At 40.2% G+C, this 15,116-nt stretch overlaps 1 protein-coding gene across 1 annotated transcript in view; it reads right to left on the bottom strand.

The window, feature by feature from the left end:
• Positions 1–15,116, bottom strand: part of BRIP1 (BRCA1 interacting helicase 1) — a 94,656-nt gene that overhangs the window by 53,723 nt on the left and 25,817 nt on the right. Inside the window, exons 14-16 of the mRNA XM_054287437.1 lie at positions 11,149–11,308; positions 10,655–10,776; positions 479–591 (exon numbers count right to left, since the gene is read on the bottom strand). Of these exons, the coding sequence (XP_054143412.1) occupies positions 479–591; positions 10,655–10,776; positions 11,149–11,308 (395 nt within the window). The remainder of the gene's footprint in view (positions 1–478; positions 592–10,654; positions 10,777–11,148; positions 11,309–15,116) is intronic.

Genomic DNA, 15,116 nt, shown 5'->3' with positions numbered 1-15,116 from the left:
GGAGATCAGTGAGCACAGTAATTGAATTGACCTTTTGCAAAGGTCTGAAAAACTCCACTGCTATTTCTCCCTTTCAAAAGTACTTGTAGGCAAAATATCAAACAATGTCCTGAGCCCACTGAGAGTGTGAACAATTAGTGCATTGGAAAAGTCCTGAGGATCCTCATTTGCTTTAAAGCTCAAGAAATATTTGTCTCTGCTTGTGCTTTTTTTTTCCTGTATATCTTGACTATGAGCAGTCAAACTTCAATGAAATTGAAGTGGGTTCTGAATGTAAAATAAAATCTGAATTATAACAATGTACAACAGGCTGAAAAGCAGAGAACTGTCAGCACAGAGCAGCTCAAGAGACAAAATTTGCAATATGAGAGGTTTGGCCTTACTTACCCCTTTGTGCTAAAAGTGGGGAATAAATCCTTAAAGATCTCCCTAAAAGAAATTCTACAAATTTCTATAGTTTTAGTTATGTCTGTCTCACCTTCCCAGGGCTTGGTTGAGAGCTCTGTAAGCTTGAATTTCATACCACTGACTCCCTGATAAAAGGCCTCTTGTACTTTTGTGCTGGTCATTGTACTTCCTCTTTAATTCAACCTAAGGAGGAAACCATAAAATATTTGGTTTATTAATGCTGTTGAAAAGGAGATATTCTAAAAGGGGAAAACAAGCAAACAGTGATTAAATCAGAGAATATATGAACTGTGCTTCAGTGTTTCAACTCTACATTTTGTACACTAACCAATTCTGGCTTCTGAAACTGCCCTCAGCTGTGATCTGTTCCAATAATTTCAATGTATTGACACGAGCACCACACACTCATCCAAAGCCCTGTGCCAGTGAGAGGAGGATAAACTGTTCAGACAGGTGAAAAACCCCAAACCAGGGACAGGTACAGACTCCAAAGCCCAGATTTATTGGCCCTTCCAAAAGGAATTCCCCACTGGAGCTCTCCCTTGCCACCAAAGCCACTCCCCATCCCCAGCTGGGACCAGACCCTGCTTTCCCCATGAGGGTTCAGCAAATTCAACTTTTCCTCCTGAACAGAGCTGCAAAAAGCTCTGGGGACAGAGGGGCTCTGCCAAGGAGCAGCACTCAGTGGCACCAAGCAAAATTCCCAGCCTGGAATCAGCTCCTGAGGTCTGGAAATGTTTCACTGCAGAGCATGGGAGATCAGGCAGGGAAAAACATGTTCCCCTTTTTAAAACTCATCCCTGATGCTTCAGAACCTGGAGTGAACTGCCCAAGAAATCCCTTCCCAATCAGGATAACCACACAAAGCCTGGTCTGAACTGGAACAATTTGCATTAGAACATTATTTATATCAAAAGGTTTTATTATTATTATTATTCAACCAGGGGAACTGAATCATTATTTTTTTAAAGAAGCATAAAATACCCCAAAAAGGGTCTTTCTGCTGCTCTTTTGTGCAGTATTAACCTTTCTAAACTGACAAGTGAAAGGACACGCTTCAGGAGAGAAACCAGCAGACTTCTAACCTCTTCTGACAGGTAACTTTCAAGTTGCATTTGGATAAGAAATTTTATTTTATGTACTTATGCCCTTTAAATTGCCTGTCAAATTTACAAATTCAATCTTTACAGCCAGAAAGTAAATTCAGTTTGATTTCACAGATTTAATATTTGTTCCAGTCACTCAGAATTTACTGACTGGCATGTGAGGCTTCCTTTTTAATTTCCAAACAGAAGATGATTTCTTCTGAATGGTCTATGAACATTAAACCATTCCTTAAAAAGGAACTTGGCTTTATCTGTGCATTTCTACAAATTGAAATACTAGCTGGAGAAAGAAAAGGGTACTGCTCACCTCTGGAAATGAGGAATGATGATGGAAAAGTTCACTGAAGCCTTTAAAACATAACCATTGACAATATTCTCCTGTGTGTGTTTTGCATCTGCCTTCTAGTCCTGGTCAGTTTTATAACAATTTATTTTTTGGAAGAATTGTGTTATCAGTAAGATTTTGGCCATTTGGAACCAGTGGAGGTTCACCAGCCCCTCACTTTGCCAGCAGCCTGTGCAAGCAATGTTGGGATAAGTGTTCTTGTTTCTTATGTGAAAAATGACATTATTTTTAAATACCTGCATAAACTCACTGAAGTAGCAGTAAAATGCAAACCAGTCAGATCATCTAAATAAAATACAATATTTCCACATTCTCCTAATACATGTCAGTGTTATCAAGTTTACTGCTTGTACGCATACCACCAATGACATCTCATTGCTCAAATGATATAAACCCCAATTTTTAATACAAAACCCCATGAGTTTGGGGGGTTTAACCCAAATTCCTTACTCTAATGGTGTAACATCTCCAAAACTTCCTTCCATTAATTTTAAAAGAGTTACCAGAAAAGCAGCATTGTGTTTTGTGCCTGCAGAGCTCCTGCCTCAGCAGAGATGGGAGCTCAGTGTGCAGGGGGATGTCACAGACACATTTTATGGAAAATCCTTTCCTTAGGATTTTTCCTCCTGAGAAGCTGAGAGGCCTCAGGAACAAAATGTAAACATTGAATATCTGCTGCTGTGGAATGCAACAGGTGCATCTGTGATTGGTCTGGTGTGGATGTTTCTAATTAATGGCCAATCACAGTCAGCTGGCTCGGACTCTCTGTCTGAGACAGAGTCTTTGTTATCATTCTTTCTTTTTCTATTCTTAGCCAGCCTTCTGATGAAATCCTTTCTTCTATTCTTTTATTATAGTTTTAATCTAACATATATCATGAAATAATAAATCAGCCTTCTGAAACCTGGAGTCAGATCCTCATCTCTCCCCTCATCCTCAGACCCCTGTGAACACCCTCACAGGGGAGGCTGTGCAGGTAAAAGGCCAGGGCCTGTCATTTCCATGCAATCAGAATCTATTTCATTGTGGACCTGCTGCATTCCCCCCCATCAATTCCAGGCCAGATTCAAGCTGACATGTTACATATGTGAAAAAGGCAGTGCCTCCTGCTAGCAAATCTCCACAACGTGCAGGAAAGCACAGGCTAGAAGGGATTAGTTAAAATGTCAAAAGACAGCCTTTTACTTTTACCTGTTCATCCTTAAAAACATCCTCCCAGCTCTGGGGCAGGATTTGCAGACAAAGAGCTGCACAAGGCCCCTGGCAAGCTGTGCCATGCTGTAGCTGTCACCCAGATTAGCTTTGATCTGTGTGGGAGGTCACGGGCACAGCCACGCTCGCTGCCAGCTCCCACGTCCACCTGCACACCCCTCCTGCTCCAAGGCCTAATTACCCTGACATCCTTCACTCTGCCACGGCAGCTGGGAAACAGCAGCGAAAAATGATAAATGCCATGAACAATTCTGGGCTTTTTAAAGGACTGGAAAGATACTTGGAGGCAGTTTGTGCTACAGCTCAAGTGGATTTTTCAAACAGAATTAGCGATGGAGGTTTTTCTCCAATGACAACAACATTAAATGACATTTGTTACATTAGATTTTAAGTTACCTGTGGTGATATTCCTTCACATGAAGAAATTCAGACTTATTCAGGATATAAATGGATTTATACTATGGTGACCACGGATTATATGAGTTAGTTCACAGCTCAAAGCTGAGAAGAGGAACTCAAAAACTACAACTTGGTTTTGACCCCCAAAATCCACACACAGAACCTGCAGCTTTGGAGCAACACACCAGGCTGAACCAGGTTTATTCACAATACACAAACAGTATTTAACAGCAAGGTATGCAAATACCAATCTATGATGGACTAATTATTTCTAAAGAAAAATCAATCAGGATACTGTAAAGTGATTTTTCCCTTTACAACAACATTAAATGACATTTGTTACATTAGATTTTAAAAGAAGTTACCTGTGGTGATATTCCTTCATGTGAAGAAATTCAGACTTATTCAGGATATAAATGGATTCATACTGTGGTGACCATGGATTATATGAGTTAGTTCACAGCACAAAGCTGAGAAGAGCAACTCAAAAACTACAGCTCATTTTGGACTCCCAAAATAACCTTGGATCCCCAAAACTACAGCTTGGTTTTGACCCCAAAAATCCACACACAGAACCTGCAGCCTTGGAGCAACACACCAGGCTGAACCAGGTTTATTCAGAATACACAAACAGTATTTAACAGTAAGGTATACAAATACCAATCTATTATGGACTAATTATGGACTAATTATTTCTATAGAAAAATCAGTCAGGATACTGTAAACTGATTTATCAGTTTACAACAACATTAAATGATATTTGCTACATTAGATTTTAAAATAAGTTACCTGTGGTGATATTCCTTCATGTGAAGAAACTCAGACTTTATTCCTTCACATGAAAAAATTTGGGCTTATTCAGGATATAAATGGATTTATACTGTGCTGACCATGGATTGTATGAGTTAGCTCACAGCACAAAGCTGAGAAGAGGAATTCAAAAGCTACAGCTTGGTTTTGACCCCCAAAATAACCTGCAAATCCACACACAGAACCTGCAGCCTTGGAGCAACACACCAGGCTGAACCAGGTTCACTCACAATACACAAACAGTATTTAAAGCTTATGGAATAATTATGGAATAATTATGGACTAATTATTTCTATAGAAAAATCAATCAGGATACTGTAAACTGATTTATCAGTGCCAGTACCACGACATGAAGGCTGAATGGGCTAAGCCCATTTGTTTATTTTGTGTAATTTAACTCAGCAACATGATCTGTGTTTGGTTTTACTTCATCTGGCAAAGTTTTGAGGGTTATTTTTAATGCATTACTTCACTGAACCAAATGCAAACTTTGCTTTTTAAGAACAAATATAAGTAACAGTTAAGGATTTGTTTTGTTTAACAAGTTAGGCCTGTTCTTTGATAGGACACCCCCTCACAAACATCCCCAAGTGCCTCCTGCTTGCTCTGGTAGGTGAAGGAAAAGAGCAGGAAAAGGCCAACAGAGCTGGGGCTGTGTCCCTGCATGGGCAGGGGGAGGGGGCACAGCCACACCTGCATCAGCTCCTGCCCTTCCCTCCCCTCCATGGAAACAAAAACCAGCAAATGGATAGAAACATTTTCTGCCATTCCACTAACTTGTTTCTCTGGTTTTATGAGAGGAAAAATAGTAATGAAAGCAAAGACATTGCTCACATCATCCAAAAAACTTTTTAAAGTTACATTCATGTTTAACATCTACTAATTCCCCACGTCTTAAAAAACAAACAAGCAGAGAAAATACCAGGTGGTCACTCCCCTCTTCCGTCCCAAAAAAGACATAAAAATGTTTTTTAAGCAAATCTCCCGTCCTAAAAATCTCCTGTGTCCACTGAGAGTCTCTCTCCCACCTGAAATAGCAATAATTAGAATTTTGCAGGAACACTTGCCATCTACTTTCCTCCTGACCAATGCCAAGGAACCATAAAAGTTTGTGAGTGCAGGAAAGTTAAAACATGAAAAGCCATTTCTTTTCTTTTACGTCTGAAAATTCTTCAATAGAAGCAGCACTGAACAGGGCAGCGCTTCACTCACTTCAAAAGCAGAACAGGGGCTGGGGGTTTAACACAAATAATGCACAAGGAAAGGCCTGGCTGAGTCACAGAACAAGCTTCAAACTCCCCACCCCTCCCAGCCATGTCTAAACACAAAATTCCCATTTCTGAGCCCACAGGAAAAAGATATTATGGCAGGATTTTATCTTTGAATGCTCCAAGCATTCCAAGTGCAGTGTTAATACATAAATAATATGGAATAAGCAAATTTTTATTAGCTGAATTTTACCAAACTAGATTCTGTCAATTACAATAATTTATTTAGGTCATTCTAACGAGTTCATAGAACTAAATAAGGTCACTAGACATGAATATAACACTTTTATTTTCACATATAAATACTGCATTTCCTCACAAAACCTCCCAAACTGCCAATGAGACAAGATCAATATTTGTACTGCTCAATTATCATCAGGATGCTGCCACACAGAAATTGCTCAGGTGACCTTTTCTGCCTGAACATTTCTGTGTGCACTCATCAAAACTGCCTTCCTTGGATATCACTGAATAAAAAAGGAATCGTTCCAGATCTCAGACCTGCTCTGTCTCACAGGGAACATGGAAATATATTGGGATTGAACAGTGCAGCGTGAATGGGGATACAGTCAAAACTAGAGAGTTACTGAGATAGAAAAATGGCACAATAATAAATACAGTGCAAGGGATGCTTCCCAACTCTGGTTAAGCAGAATAATAATTTAAATTAAATGTTAAAATAACAATAATTTTCTTAGAAATCTTGCCTTTCCTAGAATATGGTAAATAAGAATTTAATTTTTCCAGCAATCACTTACATAGCACAAGATTCTTCCTCCTTTTAAGGGACACAAAACATAAAGGCTTAAAAACTGTCACAATGACTAGAAATTCAATATTGAAACACATCATTACTCTGAAATGATAGAAATATCTCAATTTGTTCAGAAATATCTCAATTTGAGATAGGAGAAGTGGAAACTTCAGCCAAAGAGCTGCAAAATTTTTGTATCATTAAGTTACACAAAGCCCAGAAAATTGTAATTGAAGTGATGATTTCCTTGGTGTAGGAATAAAGGAGAAATCCCCCCATGGCAGCCAGGGGAAAGAATTCCCATTCAAGGCAAACTCCAGCAGTGCCACTGCTCCCAGCCCCCAGCCCCAGGGAGTTTATTGGCTCTGCTGATGTGAAAGAATTTGATTTTCTGCATTTTCTGCTGTGTTTTGGTCAAGTTCTGCTGCCTGCTCCATGATGAATTCCCTCTCCTGCAGCAGGATCAAAAGCATCTGGAGAGGTGGAAGTGCAGCAAAGCTCCCTGGGCAGGGCACTCTGCACTTCAGAGCTGCCCATTCTCAACATTTCTCTTTCTTTTCAGCTCCCCAAGGGAAGAACAGTAAATTATGACTTGAACTAAACAAGTCACACTTGGCTCCAAAATCAGATTTTCCTACCTCTACTTTCAGGTCCCAGAGGTAGGCAGAGGAAATCCTGGTCACAGCCAAAGAAGTCATTTTTGGCTCTGAAATAAATTTTCCTGCTTTACTGGAGCCAAACTCTACCATTGAGAGCACCAGAGCTTTGAGCAATCCTTGAACATTTTCTTTTATATTATTTTGCTTTAGCAACCTGATTCTTCAGCAATATGAAACCCCTTGCAGTAACACAGAATTAGGGCTTGGCCTCTTGCTTCAAGCAGTTTTGTTTATAATCAGGTCTGAGCCTGAATCATTTCTTTCTCCCTAACCCTGACAAAGTGTTTTAGACTCTTCTCTTTGTCAAAAGCAGTGAACCTAAGATAGAATATGCCTAAAAATGTTGAAGTGAAACTAAATTATTATCTTTAAAGCCTCCATAGAAATTACTGTAACTTATAAAAGCACACAGTTACTTAGGGAATTCCAGTGTTTGCCATTTAATACCAGGATTTGTGGTATATACTCAGCACAAACATATGGAGAAACTAAAATTGGATATTATTCATCACACTTGACAATGAGTCTCTTGCCCAAGATTGATGTCTGGACCCAAAATGCTGCACTTCAAAATATCTAAGAGAAGTTAATTAACAGTATGTTAGCATCAGATAACACATCTGTGGGATTATCCATCTCTTGCTGTCACATTATTTATGTTCCTTAATATTACAGCTCAATCAAGTTACAAATCATAAAACATATTTAGAAAGCAGGTTGATCACAGACAAGTCATATTAGTGGAGATGAGCCAACATCAAAGTGCCAAGATGAATTATTGCTCTCCAAGGGTGCAGCCCCACAAACCCTGCTGCCTGTGCTCAGGGCTGGGAGCACTAAAGGGATCACTCACCAAGAAAAAGCTCTGTAAGGAGTAAGGGGTTATGGAATTGAGGCTTAAGGGGAATTTTATTAACCCAAAATGCAGACATTCAAGTGTTTTTTCATGTAGAAGCCCAGCACTTTTTAGTGATTTAAACCAATCCCAGGAGCATACAATTCATGGCTGTTCCAAGGGAATTGGTAATCACTTGCATTTCCTATTTTTAAAGGAATGTCATTATCAATCATCTTATCAGTTTCCTCCTCTGATACCTCTGCTGGGCACCCACTGCTGTGGGAGAGCCACAGATTCTCCATTTTCTGTCCAATCCAACCTGGCCTGTGCCACTCTGGTTGGAATTTTATGGCTGCTGGAAACTCAAGGTCCTCCCCAGAAGTTGCAGGCTTTGCCCAGTTTTCTGCTTCACCCACAAAATAATCCAAAGAAACACCAATCAAATGTGTGCAAATATTCTCTAAATTTTACTGTTGCATTTGGGAATTTCCATTCCTTTCCTAAGCTGAAAAACATGTTTAATCTTCCAAATTTCTTTTTTATTTCACAAAAACACCAATAAGTAGCCACCTCTTCAAAGTGACTTCCTTCACTTTATCCTTCTTGCAACTCAGCTGGTAAAAAAAATGAGCATTAATCCAGAATTGTTGTGGATCTGATAACCCTAAAGCTTCAGCAAAACAAACCCTGTTCAATATAAAGCCATTTAAAACAAAAGCCATTTTCTCCAGCATCCTGAAGCAGCTCTGCCATGCAGATCTCATGCTGAGACTGGAGCCTGCCCTGCTCTCATCCAGAATTGATCACTGCAGAGCTTTGGGCATTCCCATCTCTAGACACACACTCAGACCTTGAGCTGGTTGCAATTTGGCAGCCACTGTTTCCAGCCCTACTGAAAAATTTACAGGTTTTCTTCAGTCCAATTTAAAAAAATAGTTCAACAGAACACTGATTTTTAAAATATAGTTATCAGAACTGGGCTGTAGTGCTGTGATCCTGTTATTTGAAATTTTTGGTTGACCTCAAGGTAAAATCAAACCATAATCCACTGTGAAGATAATTCACCCACAACATATTTTATTCAACCTAATTTTGTATCATTTAGAACCCAAACCCATTGATTTTCAGGAAATCATTTGGCATTAATTACAAAGTTCCAGCCATACAACAAAGGATTTCCTAAATACCTTGTCAGCACATGCCCCTAAAACCAGAATTTCCAACTGCAGAGACAGAGTGAGCACTCTTTAATGGGAATTCTTACACTACAGTGGAGTGCATTATACGGCAGCAGGACAAAGAATGTTGTGGCTGAGTGAGAGCTCCAAGGAATTCTGCACACACTGGAGGAACTGCACTCAGCCTCCCTGGCCCTTGTAGGATGTGGTTTTTCCCAGCAAGGCTGGAATGAGGCACATGCTCAGACAACAAAGAAGCCTTTGCTTGTCCACTTAAGCTCAGAACACATCTCTCAAACCAAAGCTGAGTCTGTTTGGCCTTTCAAGTGCAAACCTATGATTTTCTTGTTTGATTTGGCATTAGGGAGAACCAGAATCCAGCTGCTGCTGGTATTTATTTATTCTGTGATCCTTCACTTTGTTTCTTGGCCCCACAGAGCAGTCCCAAAGAGGAGCACACAGGACAGGGCAGTGACAGTGACTGGCAGCACTCAGTGCCACAGACCCCTAGAAAGAATTGTGTTACCCAATAATAAACCTTTTTTCAATAAGCAGAAAGCCTAGAAAAATACTTTTCTATATTTATTGGCTTTCTTTTCCTTACAGCTCTGCAGTGCCTGCTCTAATGGAACATCATCCCTGTCAGACAAGTCAGAAGGAAGGAAGTGTTGAGGTGGGCAATTACACAGCAGTGCAACAGGATGCTGCTTTCACCACCTCCTGAAAAACACAAATACTTTCAGATTTATTTAACTGCAGCCACTTCCAAATGCTATTTTTACAAGGGGCTTACAAGTTTTTGCCTAAAGTTACACGAAGCTTGAATATTCCAAATAGTGCTGTCCTCAGTATCCAGGAAGAGTTTATGTTGTGTCATAAATTCATGCTCAAAACTGCAAGCTAATAAAGCAGCACAAGCTTGGAAAAAGTTTCCAATTCCATTCAGTGCTGAAGTGGGAGAAATAATTACATTGAAGAAGGCAATGGGATGAGAAAGGTGAGACAGTGCAAGCAGTGAGGCATACACAGTTATACTGTAAAATAATAACATAATTAAACAATCCTTATCTTTCCACCTGTTTTCTGCAATAACCTGCCTTATTTAAAACAGTATTAAAAAGTTTGTATTAAAAGTTTTTATTTTCTGCAATAACCTGCATTATTTAAAGCAGTGCTCCACCTCTTACCTGTGCAAGGTCACTCAAAGAAGTCAAATGGGATGGAGAGAAGTTCAAAGGTAAACAGAGAGAAAAGATATTTTGTGCCTATTTAGTGTTTTGAAGATGACATAAAAAACTATTTTAGTGGGTTTTTTTATTTTAGTTAACTAAATATTTAGTGTTTTGAAGATGACAAAAATCTGGTTTGTGCATATTTAGTGTTTAGAAGATGACATAAAAATCTGGTTTGTGCATGTTTAGTGTTTAGAAGATGACACAAAAATCTGTTTTGTACATGTTTAGTTTTGAAGATGACAAAAAACTATTTTGTGCATATTTAGTGTTTTGAAGATGAGATAAAAATCTATTTTGTGGCTATTTAGTGTTTGGAAGATGACATAAAAATCTGTTTTGTGTATGTTTAGTGTTTTGAAGATGACATAGAAATCTGTTTTGTGCATGTTTAGTGTTTAGAAGATGCCATAAAGCCAGGCCAGGCCTGAAGCCATGTCCTACCTGCAGGTCCCTGACGTTTGGGAAGGGGATCCCGATGGTCACCACGGCCCTGGCGTTCTCATCACAGAAATCCAGCCCCTCACTGACCTTCCCTCTGCACACAGCAATCAGCAGAGCCCCATCTGCAAGAGCACAGCAACACTCAGCATGCCAAGGAGCAGCTGGGATCACAGAAACTTGCACCAAAACCTTCAAAGAACTAAATATAATATAATATAATATAATATAATATAATATAATATAATATAATATAATATAATATACTGGTGGAATGGGTGAGTGGCTGTAAAAACAGGGACTCAGCAGAGGGATGGGACTGACTCCACTTTGATCAATAACATTCTGATTTTGACCATCAAATAGCAAAATAATTTTAGATTTTATAAAACGGGTAATTAATTATGCAAGAACAATGCGTATCTATAACAAAATGTTAAGCCTTGAATTTTACTTTAAGAGTCTGCATCAACTCTTTTGAATGGTGAAAAATGTACCTTTTTCTCCTTTACACCTGATTGCATCATAGTAGATTTTCAGCAGCTCATCAAAGTCACTCTTGGCCCCTCCCTGGGGCTCTGCAATGACAGTTTTAACATCCTCCAGGTTCCTCCACAAGCCTGTGTGCATCCAGCGGTCCTTTAACTTGTCCAGCATCTGAAAACCAACAGAAAAATCCATGAATTGCTCAAATAAAGCCACAAAGACATTTCTTTCAGTGAAGTTTCATTATTCAGTTTTGTATTTGTAAATGCAAGTTTTCCTACCATGCACAGAACCTCAGCTGGGCAGCACTTGGGAAATGGAGGGGCACTTATTTTGCTAATTAGAAATAATGCAGATTCTTGAGTTGCCAAAGCAAAACTCTAAATCTATGAGAGTGGCCATTAAAGAGCATTTTGTGCTATTCCTCAAAGTAATGTCATCCAAAAAAATGGAAGTTACCTGATTTTTCGATTACTAAGTAAGATTAGAAAAAAATTTCAAATTCATTTGAAACAAGCCTTTATATCTTAAACTTCCAGAACTTTTCAATATTTGAAAATTTACATAGAGAAGTTGGGGGGGAGAATATTGATGTAGGATTTATCAGCCTCCTCAGGTTCTTGGACAGCCCCTCAGCTTTACTACACCTCCCAAACTCTGAACTGTGCACATTTCACTCCAAGTCAGAACATGTTCAAATAAACTTGTCCTGCTTTTAATGCAAATTCTGAAAATGCTGCATTACAGAAATCAGAGTTTAAAATTAGCACAGAACCTGAAGTCAGCTGGGTGGGGGTGATTTAGCAAATGCATCAACTTCTACATTGAATTAAGTCAGGGAGCCAAAAATTCCCTCCTTGAGCTGCACAGAGCTGCCCTTGAGAGAGGGGCAAGGCAAGGAACACACCCAGGGTGCACCAAGGAGCTCTGGGTCAGTGGGCAGAATTCAATCCTTTAGTTAGAATTCAATCCTTTATTTCACCCTCCTGCTGCTCAGTATTTTCAGTGTGTTACTGACTCTGTGCAGCTCCTAGATGAGATTTAAACTCTCAGGTTCTGCAGGAAGGGCTGTGCTCTGTGTCTGCACTCCCCTCCTGAAGACTTTTCCACATTTTGCTCCAGGCTGCACAAACTGCTCCCTCTGGAAGCTGCACTTGCCCTGCTCCATCCCCTCAGTGCAGCCCACTTGTTTCCAGCCAAGATCCCAGGATCCTGAATGGGTGATTGTTACAAAATAATCTGTCCCCTGTCCAAATCCACAGTTTCAGTGCTACAGTGAAGCAGAACTAATGACAACTAATTGTTGTCACATTGGAGAATTTATAGGAAACTGGTGACAAGGCCCTTTGCATTTTTCATGTCCTCAGCATTAAAGATCTGAACTCATTCTCTGGCATGAAGAATTTGGATGGGTTCCTCACAAGAGGGGACAAATGCTGTTATTTCACATTTTCCCTGGTTTGTCCCAGCCTCTGCTCAGGGAATTACTCCTGCTTTACTACTGATGTGACACCATTAGCAAGCAAGCACAGAGAGAGTAAGTGATGAGTAGTAGGAGCAGCTGTAGCTGCAGAATAAATCATCTCTGCTAAATGTGTCTGTCCTGCTGTCTGTCCCTTCCCTCCCAGCTGCCATTTCCTGGCAGGACCTGTCTGTAATCTCTTTTTCTATGAAGGCTGTACCCTGTGACTGAGCAATGAGTGTCCATCCTGCCAGCCCAGCCTCAGTTCTTGGATGTGCTGTGGAGATAATTCTGGGAAAGCAGAGAATCAAACACATTACAGCTCTCAGTGCATCCATCTGGGATGTGCCAGGGGAACACCATTAACTGCCCGGATTTCACTGCTGCTCCTGCTGCTGGGCCCTCTCAGCAAACCCTGCTGGGCTCCTGGCACTGCCAGGGACAGAACTCTTGGGCAGAGCTCAATTTCACTTCTACACTCATAAAACCACTCAGCCTTTGACTTCCAGGGGTCACTCACCCCTGATTTTCTCCTCTCCATGGGATTTCTCCCAACACACCCCTAGGAAAGGTTCTTCGTCACAAAAATTCCTAAATCCCTCAATGCCACTGCATTTCCCTCATATTTGAAAGAAGCAAAATTTATATTCAGAACTGCAAAGATGGCAGGAGAAAATCTTTATCCAAATCTTAAGAAAATATCTTTTCTCTTTGTGGGTTCCCCAGCCCCTCCAGGCAAGTCTCCCTTGGACCAAGGTTCAGCTTTCTTGTTCCATTGACAGCAACCATCCCAACAGAAATCTGTGATTTTGATGGAAAGATGGGAATTATTTATGAAATCTTTGGCAAGAATGGAACAACTCATTTAATTCACACAACAGCTATTACCTCTTCCATTAATGGAGTTTGCTAGATATGGAAACTTCCCTTGTATCCACAAAAACACAGGACCCATGGCCTGGACACACACTAAAACAACAAGAATTATGGAGCTGACTGAATACAAATAAATAAAATATAGAACACACACATGCCTCAGAAGAGCCAGGAACCAAGTGCGGGTTTCTCATAAAAAATTATTTCACTTTGGGCTGGAAAAGTGCAAATGGGAGCAAGCTCTGATGCCAGGAATCACAGAAGGAACCATTAATGCCCCCAGCCAGTCACTCCTCCCTCCCAGGGGAATAATAGTTCCTGCACTGGAAGGCAGCCTGGGTATATTTTATTAAATCCCTTAAAAATGGATTCTCAAATGGTTTATTAACAAATGGTCTTCCTCCAAGAGAGCAGAAAATCTCGTTAGAAAGAATCTGTCATCTCCCCATGCGCTGAGGGATGTTTACTGGGCTGGCTTTTCCCTTTTATTCCTGTCTGCAATTTAAAGACACCTGTCAGCCATGATCCAGAAAAACCTGGGGCTCAGGGTGTAGCTCTCCCACCAGCATTCCCTTCTGAGCAGTTTCTGGAATATTCTGGGAGTTTGGGGATGGAGGGAGCTGTTTCTCCTTCCCTCCAAGGCCAAACCCTCCCGTGTGTGCCCACAAAGGAGCAGCTTTGCCCTTTTCCATTTGCTGCTCTGTTTTATACAGTGCCAAAAATCACATTAGGAGGCTCCCAGGTCATGAAGCAAACCCAGAGCTTTGTTTAATGGATTTCACCCTAAGGCAAGTGGGTTGGAATTTCCACCACTGGATCAAACTTGGAGTTAACTCCAGGTTGCTGGGGCTGTGCTTTCCTGCAGGATCCATCACCAGGAGTAGAAAATAGCTGAGAAAAGAGGAGGTCTAACAGAAAAATTCTGGCTTATTTAACTCTTTTCTTGCTATTTTCTTTACATAAAATATTCTTTAAATATTTTGGCATTGATTCATGTCATGAATGGATCACACCTTGTCAGCAGAGGAAAAAAGGTATCACAGAAATAATCAAAAGTGCAACAAAACACCCAAAAATATCCAAGGATGCTCCAGAGCAGCGCAGGCCTAAAAGGAAAATGACCTAAGAAGGATCTGACAGCAGAATAAACCAGCTCTGGCTTTACAGGGTAGTTTAACAACTCTATTTAAAAATAATTATCATTGCAATTGCAGTGTGCCCTTATGCACCTGTAAAACTACAAGCTCATTTCCCCACATTTATACAATAACTGGAGAAAAGCTATTTCAAGGTGAGCAGAACTTACACAAACATCTTGTAACCCTTCTTAAAAATCTGCCATTGTACCCTAAAATAACCCCACTCCTTCAAAAATCTGCCATTGTACCCTAAAATAACCCCACTCCTTCAAAAATCTGCCATTGTACCCTAAAATAACCCCACTCCTTCAAAAATCTGCCATTGTACCCTAAAATAACCCCACTCCTTCAAACTTTGCTTTTTTTGAGCTTGGCTCTATGTAATGATATGAAATTGCACTTTTCATTGTTATTCAGATATTCAGGTAGTTGGAGGGGAAAGGGAAGAGCCATTAGGTTTTTCTTAATAAAAATCCCAGTATTGGCAGCAGTGTCAGTGCAA

The sequence above is a fragment of the Melozone crissalis genome, unplaced genomic scaffold, assembly GCF_028551555.1.
Source record: "Melozone crissalis strain CALT ecotype California unplaced genomic scaffold, PUWL_Pcris_2 ptg000057l_1, whole genome shotgun sequence".
In the NCBI taxonomy this organism is placed as follows: domain Eukaryota; kingdom Metazoa; phylum Chordata; class Aves; order Passeriformes; family Passerellidae; genus Melozone; species Melozone crissalis.
Note: the sequence above shows the minus strand (reverse complement) of the source record. Positions and strands in the feature narration are given on the sequence as shown.